Here is a 17606-nt window from a genome sequence, read left to right as displayed (position 1 = left end):
TAGCATAAGTCTTTTTATTTAACTCTTAGCAAGAAATGGAAACCAATAAGTTTCCATTTGTACTCAAATCACTTCAATTTTATATCTTGTGTGATTAGACTCTTAGTCAGTTTCTTCCAGCATCACTGTTAATTTCCCCTGTTTTTTGACTTGTGAAAGAAATGGTACCTAATGGCGTATAGATTTGAAATATCAAATACACTTGGGAGCTCCTCGTATCGCTTGGTGCTGCTGACCTTGAGACTGTTGCCAGGGATTTGTGATTAGACACTGTGGCATCACTTCTTGCTGCCTGACCAATCACAAGCTGATAGCAGCATACAGCACACCGACACGGGAGTCATCATCTGCTTAGAAACTGGACAACTTTGCCTCGTCCAAACCTCATTTGTTAACTAGAGTCTGTTTCACAGGCTTTAGTGAGAGTTTGGATGTAGAGATTTACTTCAAACTGCTTTATGAGAGATATTCTCAAAGAAAGAACTAAAAACAAGTAGCTAACTTTTTTTTTTTTTTAAACACCTTAAACAGGGAGGTCGAGGCAGGCTGCGAGGGGGAGTTGGTTGGGAGATCAGCCTTCGTCAGAGGCCCATGCCCAGAATAACCTTCCAGGCTGGTGACCCTTATTACATTAGCAAGCGGACCAGAGAGGAGTGGCTGGCCAAGTGGAAGATGGAGGTGAGTACCCCAGCTCTGTCCCAGCCACCATAGAGCAGGATGAGTGACAGGCGTTGACTAAAGCTGACAGGGTCAAAGTTAGGGCTCATGGTGTGTTCACGGCCAAGTGTATTTGATGGGTCATTTAATATCTCATGAAGGTACCATTTATTTCAGTAGACTCCCAGGGTTGGCTCCTGTGTTTCCTGGCTTTATTCTATTCTATTGTATTAGCAGAGGAGAAATCACATGCAGCTGTAGTGATCACATCTGTAAGGTGAAGCATGATAGATTGTCCTGGATAAAAATGTTAAATTTAAGTTTGCATCACTGTGTTTTTTTTTGTTTTTTTTTTTGCTGACTGGAAGCTGAGGTAGATTGATTCTAGATAAACGCCTCACCTCAACAAAATACAACAAACACATTTTCTTTACTCTTTTTGAAGTTTAAGATACTTTTGTTTTTTGTCTTTACATTTTATTTTTGCAAATTGCAAACATCTGCTATGGAAGACCATGTAAAATGATCAAAAGCTCCAGAGTAGCTCTTACATAAATTTCTGACCCAGTAATGAGATGGATTTGTTGGAAATACACAGGTATTTTTACTGCATCCAGAATGATCACACACGCCTGCTTCTAAGCTATTGTGACAGGTTAACTAAGCACAAGTTTAATCTTTAGAAATGTGAGTTTCCCCACACTGCTCATTACTTAGTGATGTTAAATATGGCTTCTGGAAGTAATGTGATGTATTGCTTCATCTGTTGCATAATGAGGAGTCTCTATAGTATCAACATGGGGTCTTCAATTTCTTCTGCTCGGGGAGCGGCCATAAAAGTGTCTCAATGGAGGAAATATTGCCAAATTAGAAGGAGATGCCGGAGTCTCACAAATATTATTTAAAAAAAAAAAAAAAAAAGTAAGTAGGTAGTTCACATTTTCCAAACAGAGGTGAATTTTCTTCAACAAGTGTCTGTGCTAGACTGAGTTTTAAACAGTTTTGAATGTGCTGCTTATTTTTTTTCCATTTTCTCATCTGCATGTTGCAAACTTTGACCCAAGAAAGTCTGATTTGTTTTGGCATCAAAGCCCTTTCCTGAGAAGTAATGTGATGCGTAGCCTTCACTTTTCACTCAGCTCTTGCTGTAAAGCATTTTGCTGTCCCATGTGTCTGAGGAGGGGAGGACATTGCAGCTGAAAGGGTTACTGCCATCTTGCACTTTCTCCAGGATCTCTCTTTTTTTCATGAGCCTTGTGGACAGTGGACTTCGCCGTCTCTCCCTTTCAGTTTCCCTCCCCCATTCTTCTTCTGACCCCTCCCCCAGCTATGGAAATGAACTCTGTGCTATGGATATGAGGGTGAAGATGAGGTTTGCAGCAGATTTCCAGCCCTGCTTGCAAGACAGCCTCTTGGCTCACTGCCAACATTTTGCAAGTCCTCTCTAGCCAACCAGAATTCCTGTTGGCAATCACCTGACCCTGAATTCCCAGACAAAGAAATGTTCATGCTTTCTTTTTTTAAGCGATCTCTTTTCCCCCAAGAGTGGGGGTGAAAAAAACTGAAGCCCCACACTGGATTATGAGGGTTGCACGTTGGCGTGAATGGGTATGTGCACTGCATTATTTGTTTGATAACACAGAGGTGATAGTGTGCATGTCTGATTAGCCTGCGTACAGCTAGGGGAATATGCTGACTTCAGGTATTTCCATGAGAGTTGTTGTGGACCATCTGCTCTGCACAACTTAAAGGGAAACCGTCTCTTTAAAAGAGAGTGCACAGGCTGTAGCCGTGTTTGGGAGAAAGTTGGTTGCATGAAAAAAGTTTTTCCCGTGGGGTGAATCTGTGCTGAAACTATTTCCTGTTTCATAGCAGCATCTAGAAATGTCAGAGTAGCATAATGTTTTTAGGTCAAGTACATTTAGTCTAAAATGTTGCTGTGTTTTCAGAATCAGCAGGATTTTATCTTATATAACATTTCAATGGGAAAAAGGTTAAGTCGTGTAGGCCTCAAAACTTTTCTTTCCTATCACCGTGTACTTTGCTCTGTTTGACTCAGGACGTAGATTTGCAATAAAAACACTCATTTAATTACTCGAAAGGGTTTTAAAGGGATTTGGCGTAAACCAGGCAGCCTCCTCAGGGAGCTTGTTTAACAACTCCACTTGTAGCTTCATGGGGAAGTCTGTTTATGTATTCATGGCTGACACTGTAATATTCCTAATTATCTCTGAAAAGGATGCAAGACAATGAGAACCAGATGGCCTTTTTGGTCTGACCCCCCCCCCCAAAAGGCCACACATGAAATACATGGCTTTTGTAGGGATGTGTGCTAAAATCACACTAATGAACACTGTAGCCACAATTCATTTCATTCATTTTTTTTAAGGTTTTGAATCAGTTTTTGCTGCGTTCTTGCCCTTGAGTTCACTTCACCTGTTGCGACTTCAGGAGGTTTTTTTTTTTTTATTATTTGTCCAGTCCTGCTCAGCAGATAAGCTTAGACGTTTGCACAGAAGGCAGATCTCACTGTAAAATCCATCAAACAATGACACAAACCAGACCCTGCTGCGTCTCTCCTGCCTGTTGCGCATGAGACTACTGCATTCAAAGGTCAAACTCTTGTGTTGCTTCAAAGACTTGCTGTCATGTTGTGTGAGGAAGTAATGTTCAGTTTATTTCATCTATTGCTTATTTTTAATCAGTGTGTGCAGAATATTTTGTAAAGATGGCACCTTAATATTTTATTATATCCTGTTGGTTTGATGCTTGGTGCTGTTGTATTACATACAAGCTTCCAGGAACTATGTGCTGCAGTGTTTCATCTCAGCAGCTGCACTTTTGACTCTTTCACTCTTTGAGATTAAGAAATTTTCCTTAAAAGCCTTATTATATACTGTGATTGTCTTAGAAATAACAGCAGCCACACAGTAATCTTTGTTAACAAGTACTGCCTAGTTTGGATACTGAAATATCATCTGCACACTCCAGAGACCCGTACCTGTTCTCTTTCTCTGCTCCCAGTGCACTCTGTCACCCTTTGAGCCCTCAGGGTATCATGCTGCACAGCCTGTAATTCAGATTATCCCTTATTGTGCTCCCAACATGTCTCTACACTCTGCCAGCATGCAGCAGAGCGCCTGTTTTCACTCTATCCATAACAAAATCCACCATTTCTGTAAGTACAGTAACTTATCTATCATATCTGTATATACCATAGTTTTTCCAAGGGAAAAAGTGGTGGTGCTTTCAGTGAGGTTGCTTAAATACATTTGTTTTTCTGTGTTTATACAGCTACATTATGTCTGCTGTAATTTTAGGTATTTGTCTTCAGCGTGGCGTGACAGTGGATATAAGTGGTGGTATTTCTGAGCTGTCATTGACGGGCAGGCGTGCGTAAATGATAAAGACCGCATTGTGTCTCCACTACCTCCTTTCCTATTTTCCCCTTTAGACTCGGTGGGCCTGCCTTTGCTGGTGGAGCTGCACACACTGTGAGGCCCCCAAAAGGGGGGCATTTACAACTGGGAAGAAGTCCAGAGGCAAATATCTGGGTCTTATAGCCACTATACTTTCTCTCCTCCCCACACTGGCATTGTTTGCATCACTTTCTCACTGATTCTGAGGAGAAGGAATCCTGGAGACTGGAGTCTGGCACTACAATGAGCACAGTAACAGTAGCTCAGCCAGTTTATTGGTGTTTGCAGATCTCCCAGTATACCTGTGATGACCGGTCATTAAAATCCTGAAGCTGGACTAAATCCTGCTTTGCATATACTCTGTGAGCTCATTCCCTCTTTCCTGCTTCACCAATGTGATTGCAGATTGTTTCTCCCTGTATGCATAACACAGCAGTTTAATTGACATGTGTTAGTTTTTGCAGTTTGCCATCTGGAAGCGAACATCCATGCAGGCTGTCGAACACTAACTCCAGTGTGCTTGTGCTGGAGCCAAGAGGCCTAACACATATGGCCAAAGGCTTTGAACCATCCATCCAGCACTACAGTACAGATATTTATAAACCACAGCAGAGCCTCTTGATTGAAGAGCATGTGTTTCTACTCTTCTGTGCAGAAACCCCTCCCCACGCCATCTAGGCACCACCTCCCCTTAAAGGCTCTATTGTTTACAAGTTACACAGGGGGAGAAGATTGTGCTGGTCGTCTCTCTCCTGTATGCTTTTTTTTTTTCTCCTCTTCCCACACACCCAGTCCAGCTCTGGACATTTACAGTGTGTGAGACCTGAGAACAGACTTGAGGAAAGTAAGCACAGCTGTGCAGTGTTGCTCTCACGTGGAGCCTATACTATGACTAACACGTGTTTACATATGGAAGTGCAGATATATATCGTGTGTGTGTGCATGTAAAAGAAGAGTGTGAGAGAAGGAGAAGAAAGTTAGTATGTGGGTTCTATCGTGTGAGTGTTTGAGAGATCAGAATGAGTGCAGCTGTCAGGGATTTACTGTGAGAGGCTTTAGTCCCGGCTGTGTCTCGTCTTCTCTGATCGAACTAGCGGTTCAGTGTTAGGTACCATAAACCCAGTGAACTTTCTGTTGCACTATAGAGTTATTGTATACACTGCTATTGATGAATGGCTATTCTAGTCAGAGATAAGGATGTGTTTAAAAATGCTTTCAGACTCCCACATTCAGGATTCTGCACGTACACAGCAGAGATGTGGTGCACCACAGCTAAACTGATAAGAACTGCGTCAGCCTCAACTTATACTTTACCTTTTAATAACAGTTTTTCTGAGTATCCTGCGTAACAGGCATCACAGCAGGTAGAGCATATGTAGTTCATTCACTGGTGTGATGGACAAGTATAGATGACAGAGAGACAGTCAGATGATTGTGTGGTGTTTCCCTAGCAGTTGGTGGAGACCAAACCAGAGCTAAAGATTAAAGGAAATATTGGACTTTGATTTGCTGGATGCTCAGAATCACAACTCCAAAAAAAAAAAAAAAAAAAATCCTATGTTGCTCCATGTCTGCTGGGTGTGTAAATAAGCAGCTGTTTGCTAACACATTTAGCATGATAACTTATTAATGTTTGTCCATAGCACAGAGTATCAAACACTGGATTACATTGTCTGGTCAGATCTGTTATTTAGGTTAGCACTAGCAAGGGAGCAATGGTTATTTGAAGAGGCACTGTGGCAAACAGGAGTTTTAAGTTTGTCCTTTAAGGTTAAATTGGTTTGTAGAACAATATTCAGAGAAGTAACACATCCATCTGAATCAAAACTGAAATGAATGCACACATCATATGCAAATCCCTGTCCTTATCTCTGCTGTCACTGGACTGTTTCAGGCAGAGAAAAAGGCCAAACTAATGTCAGCGATGAATGCGATGAAGGATCACAAGGAGAACGAAACAGAGACCCAGAAAGAAGAGGTCTCAATAATCAAGCACCCACAGCCTTCAAAGCAGCAGCAGCAGCTGCAGCCTCAGCAGCTGCAGCCTCAGCCTCAGCCTCAGTCGCACACTCAGCCTCAGTATCAACAGCAATCACAGCCGTTGCTGCCACAGCAACATCAGCAGCCGCCTCAGCCTCAGCCTCAGCCTCAGCCTCAGCCTCAGCCTCAGCCTCAGCCTCAGCCTCAGCCTCAGCCTCAGCCTCAGCCTCAGCCTCAGCCTCAGCAGCAGCAGCAGCAGCAGCAGCAGCACCAACAGCAACAGCAGCCTACTGACCCAGCTTCTCCCACTGTGGCCACAACCCCTGAGCCTGTCGTCATCGGAGGTGGAGACAAGACATCCCCCAAGTCTGCAGACACTGAGCCAGAGTATGAGGTGAGATCATTTTGGACTTGCTTCACACTGATTACTGTGCTGTTGTGCAATAAGAGGATTTTACATCTGAGATCTGTATTGGAAATAGGATTTAGTTAAAGATAAGGGTTAATCCTTGTGGAATTAAGTAGCCATTTCCGTTGTGGGTAATCATTATCTGAGGTGTTATTTGTACAGCCCTGTTCTGCCCTCTGCAGAGCCACGGTTTTACACTTATGGCAAATATGTCACACTTAATTTAATAATCAATTACCTGATAATCAATTTATTAGGCTTTGGAAAGATTCTTCACTGATTCTTAGACATTGACACGTTATTTAGTTGCAGCTCTCATTTATACAAATAATCACTTTTAATTATTGCTGTTATGTGGTATTATTGATTGATTTGTGTAAGATTTTTCTGTCTAACTTTACCATTCCAAAAAAAAAGTCCAGAGACAAGCTGTTTTTAAAAAGGATTCATAGTCATGCCCAGAAGTTAATGCAGAGCGGATGATTTGTCTTTTTTTTGGCAGCAGGACGGTCGTGGTTTTGGCATTGGCGAGCTGGTTTGGGGGAAGCTGCGAGGATTCTCGTGGTGGCCAGGCCGCATCGTATCCTGGTGGATGACGGGACGGAGCAGAGCTGCCGAGGGAACCAGATGGGTCATGTGGTTTGGAGATGGAAAATTCTCAGTGGTGAGCATTTAGAGCCAAGTTTAATATTACTGTCAGGTGTTTTTTTTTTTTTAATTTTATTTTTTTCGAAGAAGAATTAAGAAAAATAGCCTTCTGTAATCCTCCAGGGCAGGTATTAGCAGCACCTGCAACTCCTTTAAAAGACAAAACCCATGCTCTGTTGGCCACCCATCAATTTGGGTGATGTCACTAGAAAGCCCAGGATGTTGTCTTTGCAGGACATGAGGACAAACGGACTGGAAGCACAGTGGACAAAAATGAACTGCTGGGACAACACTGCTGATTGGAGACAACATTAGAGATTTTTGCTTTGTTTGCTTAACCAATATCTCTCTTCCAGTATAAACACAAAAATGGACCTTTTGACACTTCTTACCCAACAACAACAACAAGTGTTTTAATGGCCTGCGACACTGAACAATTATTGCTTTTTCTGTATTTTGCCAGGTTTGTGTGGAGAAACTCCTGCCATTAAGTTCGTTCAATAATGCCTTTCACCAACCAACTTACAACAAGCAGCCAATGTACAAGAAAGCCATCTATGAAGTGCTACAGGTGAGTATAAGAGCAAATTCTACTGTGATGTATTCATGTAAACCAGCCCATTATAATAAGCTTATTGACCTCAGTTTTTTTTCATAGTTGCTAATTGATTTTATTACTCACACAGTCCATTGGGTTACTAGTACTATTTGTATTTCTTTAAAGGAATAGTTATAAAATTAACAGGCAGGTAGCTTAGCATAGGATGAAGGCAGGGGCAAACAGCTAGCCTGGTTCTATGTAAAATATTAAAATACCATTACAGTACCAGCACTTCTTAAACTGACGGTTTGCCATGTTTCATCTTAATTGTGTAATATGTACTCAAACCTTAAAGTGTGGTTTTAACAGAGGAGGCACAGAAAATGTGTAATTTCAAAATAAGAAGTGCTTAGATGATGAATAAAGAGAAAATAAATATGTTCCCTTTTTGTGAAAATAAGAGATGAGATCTGACAACGTTGAGTTAGTAGATGATAATTTGTATAGCTATACTGATGAGGAAGTTAATCATAAATGTTTTTTGTGTATTTGTAGGTGGCTGGTAGCCGGGCAGGCAAAGCCTTCATGGCCTGCCCTGACAATGATGACACAGAAACCTCCAAATCAGTGGAAATGCTGAACAAACAGATGATTGACTGGGCTATTACAGGGTTTCAGCCCACTGGGCCCAAAGGCTTAGAGCCACCAGAGGGTAAGAGGAAGGAGGCTGGAATTTTTGAGCAGAAATGTCTCTCTTTGTCCCAAATATAAGCTTCAAATAAACCGCTTTATTTACAGTTTCTCTATTTAATACAATATACACTCATTATACAATATACACTCATTCGTAATGTTGTCTGTATGATTAATTGCCTGATACGCCGTGGACCCCAGAGGAGCGTAACCCATACAAAGAGGTTTACCCGGAGATTTGGGTGGAACCAGAAGCAGCTGCCTACACACCTCCTCCAGTCAAAAAGCCTCGCAAAAGCACAGCAGAGAAACCCAAGGTCAAGGACATCATCGATGAGAGGACACGAGGTAAGGTGCCTCATTTATTAGGTTAAACAAGAGTCATGAACTCCACATTCACTCCCCCTGGGAAGACTCAGTTGAGCTGCACTTCAGGAGTAAGTGGTTGGAGCAGTAGTGTTTGGCCATTACAGTGACAGGTTTAAGATGAAATTGAGTGATGTGAGCACAGAAAAAGGTTCAGGCTTCAGACAATGCATAGCCCGTTGTTTGAATTTATATCCAAATGTGCTTCATTTGTATTGATGTCGGATGTTTTGGCCATGAGTCACTCACCAATGCAGAGTATGATCAGAGTTCTCGTCCCGAATGCAAAAACTCTTATTTAGGTTACCTTGAATAAAAATGTTAAAGCTAAATGCTAAGTGTCCCACTTAATTTGCCAAACATCACATCTCACACAATAGTTTGAACAGGATCCAAAAAGAATCTACGTGTTAACCTCATAACACTTCTGGACATTTTGTTTGGTTTTTGACATGAACACATTTTAATCTTAAACAGCAGAACCCTGCATGGAGCCAACATGCCTCCTGAATAAAGGTGATTTCCTATACATGAACAAATGATGTCTATCTATGTTGTGTTTTCAGAGCGACTTGTTTATGATGTGAGACAAAAGTGCCGCAACATAGAGGGTAAGTGATGTGTATTCTGGCTTGCAGCAGGGATGGGGTGGGGGGGGGCTCTCAGAGGTTGCATAGCAGTAAAAATGTTTGTGTCTTTGGTATTAAAACAATAAAAGAGGAAGAAATAACCAGTCCATGGTTTTTGCTGACTTGTTAGTTCTAGCTTCACATCTGTTCAAATTGTTTCGTTGAAGTGAAAGGTTTGAAGCCTTGAAGCCTTGTAGCCACTGAGTGTTTTCACCTCTTTGACCTCTGCTGCTTCTCTTTCTGCAGACATCTGTATCTCCTGTGGAAGTCTGAACGTTAGCCTTGAGCACCCGCTGTTTGCAGGAGGAATGTGTCAGAGCTGTAAGGTGAGCTGTGATAGAGGTCATTAAAAGTCTGGTACTCCCACTGCTGTGTCGTAAAAAATCACAGCTCCTTTCAGAGCTAATAATAAACTGGACATATTTCAATTAGCTCCTGATGTGTTGCCATAAATTTTGCTTTTCAGCATGTTAAAACGCTCACGTCTGACTTTGCACCACTTTTGTCACAGAATTGCTTCTTAGAATGTGCGTATCAATACGATGATGATGGTTACCAGTCATACTGCACTATCTGCTGCGGCGGCCGGGAGGTCCTCATGTGTGGAAACAACAATTGCTGTCGGTGAGGTTTCTGCTGGGTTCTAGTGTACAACGGGGGTAATATAAACCATGATGGGCTGTTACAGTGAGGTCTGATTTATAGTTTTCTCCAAACAAGCAGCACGTGTTGTGGTATCTTAACAAGCTGTATGATACCTCTAGGTACAAGAGAGCCCAACATACTGCTCTGCTTCTTTTTTTTAACAGAAATCATGTTTCCTATGAGAAAATATGAGAAGTAGTCTCAGAGAGTATCTGCAAAAGGGCAGACTCTAAAATTAGTCTTGAAAAATACCACAGAGAACAGATGGAGCCTTGTCAAATTCATGTTTGACCAATCAATAACAGTGATTTGAATTGATTTTTAGATGATGGTATTTGACATTTGGATGACATTTTGATGATAACCAGCTTCCTCTCAAAACCCCCAAGCTTGATTCAAAACCGCTTAAACAAGGCCTTGTAGATGTGAAACAAAGACGGATGCTGCATCTCTGTGGCCTGTTTCAGTCCTCTGACGGAGAACTGTCAGTCACAGATTGTACAGCCTACTTTGAAGCATGGAGATCGAGAAATTTTATTTTCTGTCTACAAATTCAGTTAATATACAAAAGCCAACTCTGCATTTCTCCAGTAATCAGTACTTTTTGACATCATTTCTCTCTGTGCAGCATCAAGCTCTGCTGAAGAGATCAGTCTAAATCAAAACACATATAGTTTGATTACAAAAAAACACTTCTTTCAAAAAAAAAGTCTGTTTGATTTGTCAAATTCCTGTGACTGCATTAAACCCTATAAATCATACCCTCGACTACACACCAGATGGATTTATCATTCATGGTTGTAATCATTTTCCTTGTGTGCAGGTGTTTTTGTGTGGAGTGTGTCGACCTCCTTGTTGGTCAAGGAGCGGCCCACGCAGCCATCAAAGAGGACCCATGGAACTGCTACATGTGCGGACAGAAGAGTGTGTTTGGCCTGCTGGAGCGTCGCACTGACTGGCCCAGCCGCCTCCAGCACTTCTTTGCAAATAATCATGACCAAGATTTTGTGCGTAAAAAACCTTACGGCTATAAATCCCACTCGCTCTCTCTCACTGTGGAGTCTTTTTTTTTTTTTCCTTCGTGTCTCATTTTCTGCCCACTCTCTCGGTGTTGCGTTTCAGGATCCACCAAAGCTTTACCCCCCAGTCATGGTGGAGAAGAGGAGGCCCATTCGTGTCTTGTCACTGTTTGATGGTATAGCAACAGGTTAGACAAGAACAACTTTCTCCTCTTTGTCTATATGAAGTGTTTTTTACATCACATGCTCCTCCTCTATATTAAATGCAACCTTTTCATTTAAAGGTCATCATGGAAAAAAATCCCTTTAATTTACTCCAAGTATATTTTCATGATATGTTGATGATCTTGTTGGATAATAAACATCATACTTTCAGTGTTTGCTTTTTACAGTGAGTTTCTCATAGTAATGTTGACTATTAATAACACCACATTATAACACTATCATAGTCAGTGTAAGAGTTAACAGTAAATGCAGGACTGAAAGTGTTATATTAGTGGGCAGAATTACATGAGGAGCATACTGTACTGATACCATATTGCAAGTCCGTGACCATTTTCGATATTATTCAGTGTTTTCTATTATTCGGAGACATCACTGTAGACTTTTGTAAACCGTTTTCTGGATGTTCGGTTTGACCTTTGACACTGCCCTTTGCAGGGTTGCTGGTGCTGAAAGAACTTGGCATCCAAGTAGATCGCTATGTAGCTTCTGAAGTGTGTGAAGACTCCATCACTGTGGGTATTGTCCGGCATCAGGGTCGCATCATGTATGTTGGCGATGTGAGGAACGTCACACGCAAACATGTGAGTCTCATGTTTTTTGTATGGGGTAACTAAGCATTCATGTTGTTTTTCTTCTCGCTTATTAAATGAGTTGTTTTATGGGACAGCAGTGTTTTTCTGCATTAAATATTAAAGCTGAGGCCAGATGTGATGAGTAGCCCGAGCAGTTTGCACATAACTCTTTTAACATGCATGGATATTTTTGTGCTGAATGTGGGAAATGAACAAATATTGGACACATGCATACAGACAGAGACAACACACTGTGAGTGAATGCTGGCTGTGGTTACAGATTTGACATCCTGTCCTGAAACAGAAGCACATATTTATCAGAAAGAATTTTCCTTGTTAATTTATACTGCAGCCATTATGGGCATGCTAACAGTAAACTCTTCAGAGTGGGCTGGAAGAGAGAGAGAGCTTCAGCTGAGCTGTGGCTCTGACCTCAAACTGAAGTGGATAATAAAATAATAGCTACTCACTCAGAGGACATTTAGTTTGCATTTATATTTCAAATATGTTCAACAGCCCGTGCTAAGCTGTCTAGCCCAGGTCAAAAGCTGAGTTTTGTTTTTCCTGCCTTCACCTGTGTGCCTCTTAATAAGTTATTAGCTTAAAAAGTGTAATACTAGTTTGCTGTCCCAGCTGTACTGCCTCTTTTATCTTTCTGTTTCTGACTCGGTATACAGATACACGAGTGGGGTCCTTTTGACCTAGTTATTGGTGGGAGCCCATGCAATGACCTTTCAATAGTCAATCCTGCTAGAAAAGGTCTTTATGGTAAGTGAACCATGTGCATTTTCCTTTTTTTGTGAATTAGTCTGGTCAGATAATAATTTGAACAGATAAATTACTGAAGTACTATCAGTATGTGCCCCATAGTGTAATTCATCCTTGTTTAATGACTGTCTCTGTCCCACAGAGGGCACCGGCCGTCTCTTCTTTGAGTTTTATAGGCTCCTTCACGAGGCTCGGCCGAAGGAGGGGGATGACCGGCCTTTCTTCTGGCTCTTTGAAAATGTGGTAGCCATGGGTGTCAGTGATAAGAGGGACATATCTCGCTTTTTAGAGGTCAGCCTGCTCTGACTGTAGTGCTCTCTGCCAGTTGAACTATTTGCAAGAGCTAATCTAACCTGCCTATTAATTTACTTGTAGATACAGGATGATGTGAAACCAGTAGCATAAGGATAGATGGATTATTCATGTCTTGACTCTTAATGTGAAGTTTTATTACATTTAATGTGCTGGAATTTCCTCCGGGGTTGTTTGTTTTTCTTTACATTAATTGTCCATTTCATGGCGTGTATATACAATATGTAAATTTAAGCATAGCACAGAATCTTCCTCTCTGATGGCTGACTTTCCTCTTTTGCTCATCTGGATTTCAGTGCAACCCAGTGATGATCGATGCTAAGGAGGTGTCTGCTGCCCACCGTGCCCGCTACTTCTGGGGTAACCTTCCTGGCATGAACAGGTTTGTGGGTGAATGCTGAGGGAAGCAGCAGCCTTAAACATATACAATGGAGGACACCAACCCCAATGCACAAGGGACCTCTTTTATACCTTTATTAGACTAGATGAAATAGCAATACATTAACTATATACAGAATTCTTCTTTGGGTCTGACTCAGGCTTGGTTTTGATCATAAGCATCAATATTTGTAGCACTGCACAGCCACACAGCAGCTTACAAGATTAAAGACTAAAGTCTAAAAATACATGAAACATGGGTCAGCTTGAACAACCAACCAATCATCCCACTTTTAGATGATGACACCATCTGTTTCCAACAACCTTTAAAATTAGTTAAAATGCACAATGATTCTGAAAACTTTTATGTTTAGATATGTCTCCTGTTTCTCTTTTCAGGCCTCTGTCTGCCATGTGTACTGACAGGCTGGACCTCCAGGGCTGTTTAGAGCATGGCAGGACAGCTAAGGTGACTTATGCGATACGCTGCTGTGAACAGCTTATATTTGATTTGCATTTGCTTATTAAAGAAACATCTGTTTTTTTTGTTTGATTGGTGTTATAGTGGAGTGGAAATGTGTTTTCTCTGTGATATCTTTGTACACTAGTGCCTCCCAGTGGCAGTGAGAGGTAACAGTTTATGAAGTAAACTAACTGAACACTGGATCATAAACCCAGTCTAACTAATCTGTGATACTGTAATGTCAGGGGTCAGTTTTAGGGAAAAATGATACATGGTTTACATTTTGATGTGTGACAAGTGAAGAAGAACATGTCGATGTTAATAGTTATGAAGGGAAATTTATCTTGTTGCCTTTTTTCTTTAGTTTGACAAGGTGAGGACCATCACCACCAGGTCTAATTCCATCAAGCAGGGCAAGGACCAGCACTTCCCTGTCTACATGAATGAGAAGGAAGACATACTCTGGTGCACTGAGATGGAGAGGTATGTAAAGATCATCCTTTACAGTCACAGTGGTTTTTGTCATTCAGAAATCAAAATCTCAAGAAGCCCTTCCTCTATCTTCTCCTGTTTTGCTCGTCTGTCTCTTTCCCCCTGGTTGTTTTGCGTCTGGTTGCTCTTGCCAGAGTCTTTGGGTTCCCAGTCCACTATACGGACGTGTCCAACATGAGCCGACTGGCGAGGCAGAGGCTCCTGGGCAGATCATGGAGCGTCCCAGTTATCCGCCACCTGTTTGCACCACTCAAAGATTACTTTGCCTGTGTTTGAGCAGCAGGAAAACCTACTCAGAACCATTTTAGGAACTACAACTGTATATTGTGGCTAGAAGTAAGAGCCTTGATCCTCAAATTATACTCCTGTATAATTTGCAAGTGAGACATTCTATTTAATTTTGATATGTCATTTTACCTTTTAGCAGTGTTATCAAGTTTTTGATTTGTTTGTGCAAGCTATACTTGAGACTATGCTTTCTTCTCAAGACACTGAGATAGAAAAAGTGCTAAATATGTATTTTAACAGAAATGGTAATGTGATGGGAAACATCTGAATGATGCGAAGTGGTTTTAAAATATGTGAAATATTTCTGCTGTGTGAGCGTACTGCGAGATTCCCACCTGCAGTGCAGCCATGCGTCCAGCTACTGAGCCTCACGGAGATGTGAAGAGAAAGGTGATTTTCTTCAGTGTCAGGAAAGCTGTGTCTCTGAGAATCCAAAACACCAGATCACATATACCTCTTTGTTTACAGTTTCTATACACAACTGAAGGTAATAAAGGTACTACTGTAATATGGTTACAATACCATGGTGCTCCAAGATGATGAGAAACATCATAGCCCATGTGGCCCTATAACCTTAGACAATACGGAGCTCTTAACCTGTTGCTGGAAAAACTTTTGATGTTTTTACACTTAATGGAAAAAAAAAAAATCTGTTCTGTGCCGTTTTATTCTCTTCAACGGAAACGTTGGAGTGACAGACAGTAGACTGCAAAATAGAGCATATCCTCTTTTCTGCATTTTACAGCTTTTATACAGATTGTACTGGTGCTCATTTAAACTCTCAGCCTTGCTACACTCAGGCTTACTACCTGGATCTGCACAAACAGAAAGTGAAGCTAGCCACATGGGAAATGATGTTTTCTGTCATTCAAAAAGAAAAACCTTACGATCAAAGTCTGTGGTGAGCTACTTTTTTCTAGTTTCATCCTGACCAGTGACATTACTGTACAACTGTTAGTAAGTATGGCGGCTGGAGGGAGGCAGGGTGTCCAGGCCGGGTAACCCTCCTCCTCAACTTCCACCTCTTTAAACTGAAAAACTGTCAGGTGCAAATCCTCAACAATATGGTGCGGCTTCACAAAGTTCTTCTAACTTTTTATAGCAATTTTGTGCTGTTTTATCAACATTATAAAGCACTTTTATATGTATACTTGTGTTTTTTTTCCTTGATATTTTAAAATAAATATTGGTTCTTGTTAATTATTTTTTGTTTTATGATGTGAACTGATCTACCCTTGTGTAATACTTTTTGTATACAGTAGGGCTGTGCCAATAGAAGTGAAAGAATGGATTTTGATATGTGAAACCCATGTTATTTGACTCTGTGCAGTAGATGGATTGACATTTGTAACCTCAAACCCTTTTCCCCTCCTGCACCATCCATATTGTTCTGTGTTTTAAAACAGTGATACAGTATGTTACAACCCAAGATTCAAAGAATGTCTACTTCTACTCAGACTGTAAAATGTAACACAGAGTTAAAGAACAATGTTATGCGCTTGTCCCTTGTGATGGACAGTTTTTCCATATCCCTTATAAATCTGTCATCATGTTGATAAATTTAATTGCTGATCCAAATTTGGATTAAATTCACAAACTAAATTCTCTCGATTGTAACCTCTAAGCTAAATATGGAGAGTGTAGGCTGCAGTTTGTCAAAACAAAAATCTGACAGAGTGATTGACTAAGATGTCAGCACTTAAAGAGTAAAGAGGGTAATAAAAACAGATGCTATCTATATCATATTTAAGATTCAAAATTTGAAATTTAATTTCTTAATGTTATTAATTTCTTAAGTGACCTTATTGCCATCGTTGTATCCGTGCACACTGGGTTTAATATGAGGCCCTGTGCTTTGTGATATATTAACCAGATGTTATTTTCCTCCTCCCACTATAATACTTAAGATCCCTTCATGTTTGTACATTTTGTACATAGAGTTTTCTGGTTGCTGTTTTCAATTTGTTTTTATCTTTTTTTTTTTTTTTTTTTACGTATGAGATGTACAAATATAATTCTTTGCTAATATATATCATCAAATTAGAAAAATCATAGCTTAAAAATAAAAATCAAGTGACAGATTTGATTCAAAACTTGCTTGTAGGGAGACTCCAAGTCAGCTTATTTTTTTCGTACTGATTTGTTTGTGTCAAGTGAATCCAGATTTGTCATGTGATCTTAATAGTGGCCTATGGACAGCTTTAAGGTGAACAGTCTCAACTTCACTGCACAGCCCTACGTTGTGGTGTTTCTGTTTCTTTTGTAAGGAAAAGAGGAATTGTAGTTGTTTCCGATGGTGCTAAACATTTTATCTAATCAAGAAAAATATATTTGATTGGAAGAGAAATAAACATGTCTTCACAATGACTGTTTTTAAGTTCCTTGAGGTAATGGAAAATAACTATTATTTCACTCATATAAATATATTAACAAAGACATTCTAACTTTGTACTTGAAAAAAAGGATAAGAAATAATGAAAGGTTTCCTATATTGTTTTAGACTAGAGATTGCTGTAGTTGGTGCTTATCTGTGAGAAAATCGTGTGAGAAAAAAACATGGTAATAACTTTTACTGTAGCATAATGTATGCTTAATACGCATTGCTTCTTAATCTTACATTCCATGGTGTAATATTATCCATGTCTGCCTTTGTTTTTTTTTTATTTTTTTTTTTTATCAGAAACATTTCATTTTTATTGTTCAAGACAGGTCAATAATTCTATATTGGGTGATAATGTTGACACTGTGTGACTTTCTTTGTCATAACTGTTTTATGGCCTATACGCTTTTCCTAAGACCAGTTCGTACAGCAAATGTAGCAGTCATTCTCCACTTTGAACCCCCATACTTATGTTTAGTGTCCAGAGAGAAGATAAAGGCTCCGTATGTACTTGTGCTGGAGAACACTTGAATAAATGTATTGTTTTTGTGCAAGAATCTGCAAACTCCTGTCCTCTTTTTTTTTTTTTTTTTTTTTTTTTTTTTTTTTAAAAGAGGTATGTGCGTGACATTTTCAGCATATCACCAGCATGTTGAAAACTGACTTTAGATTGACTCTGCGATTTAGCATTTACAAAGACAGCAAAAGCTTTTTCCAAAAAT

At 40.3% G+C, this 17606-nt stretch overlaps 1 protein-coding gene across 4 annotated transcripts in view; it reads left to right on the top strand.

The window, feature by feature from the left end:
- Window positions 1–15133, top strand: part of LOC113127486 (DNA (cytosine-5)-methyltransferase 3A-like) — a 28722-nt gene extending 13589 nt beyond the window's left edge. The window contains exons 6-23 of one of the 4 annotated variants that reach the window (XM_026302122.2): window positions 532–678; window positions 5971–6450; window positions 6968–7129; window positions 7577–7684; window positions 8210–8366; window positions 8549–8695; window positions 9280–9324; window positions 9589–9668; window positions 9854–9966; window positions 10811–10994; window positions 11110–11194; window positions 11667–11812; window positions 12481–12571; window positions 12714–12862; window positions 13180–13265; window positions 13661–13730; window positions 14089–14207; window positions 14351–15133. In XM_026302122.2, coding sequence (XP_026157907.1) covers window positions 532–678; window positions 5971–6450; window positions 6968–7129; window positions 7577–7684; window positions 8210–8366; window positions 8549–8695; window positions 9280–9324; window positions 9589–9668; window positions 9854–9966; window positions 10811–10994; window positions 11110–11194; window positions 11667–11812; window positions 12481–12571; window positions 12714–12862; window positions 13180–13265; window positions 13661–13730; window positions 14089–14207; window positions 14351–14492 — 2511 coding nt within the window. In that variant the 3' untranslated portion in view covers window positions 14493–15133. The remainder of the gene's footprint in view (window positions 1–531; window positions 679–5970; window positions 6451–6967; window positions 7130–7576; window positions 7685–8209; window positions 8367–8548; window positions 8696–9279; window positions 9325–9588; window positions 9669–9853; window positions 9967–10810; window positions 10995–11109; window positions 11195–11666; window positions 11813–12480; window positions 12572–12713; window positions 12863–13179; window positions 13266–13660; window positions 13731–14088; window positions 14208–14350) is intronic. The other 3 variants (XM_026302132.1, XM_026302142.1, XM_026302151.1) reach the window with 3 other exon arrangements.
- Window positions 15134–17606: the final 2473 nt, after the last annotated feature.

Source organism: Mastacembelus armatus, chromosome 22, assembly GCF_900324485.2.
Source record: "Mastacembelus armatus chromosome 22, fMasArm1.2, whole genome shotgun sequence".
Taxonomy (NCBI): Eukaryota; Metazoa; Chordata; class Actinopteri; order Synbranchiformes; family Mastacembelidae; genus Mastacembelus; species Mastacembelus armatus.
This window is presented reverse-complemented; position numbering and strand designations above follow the sequence as displayed.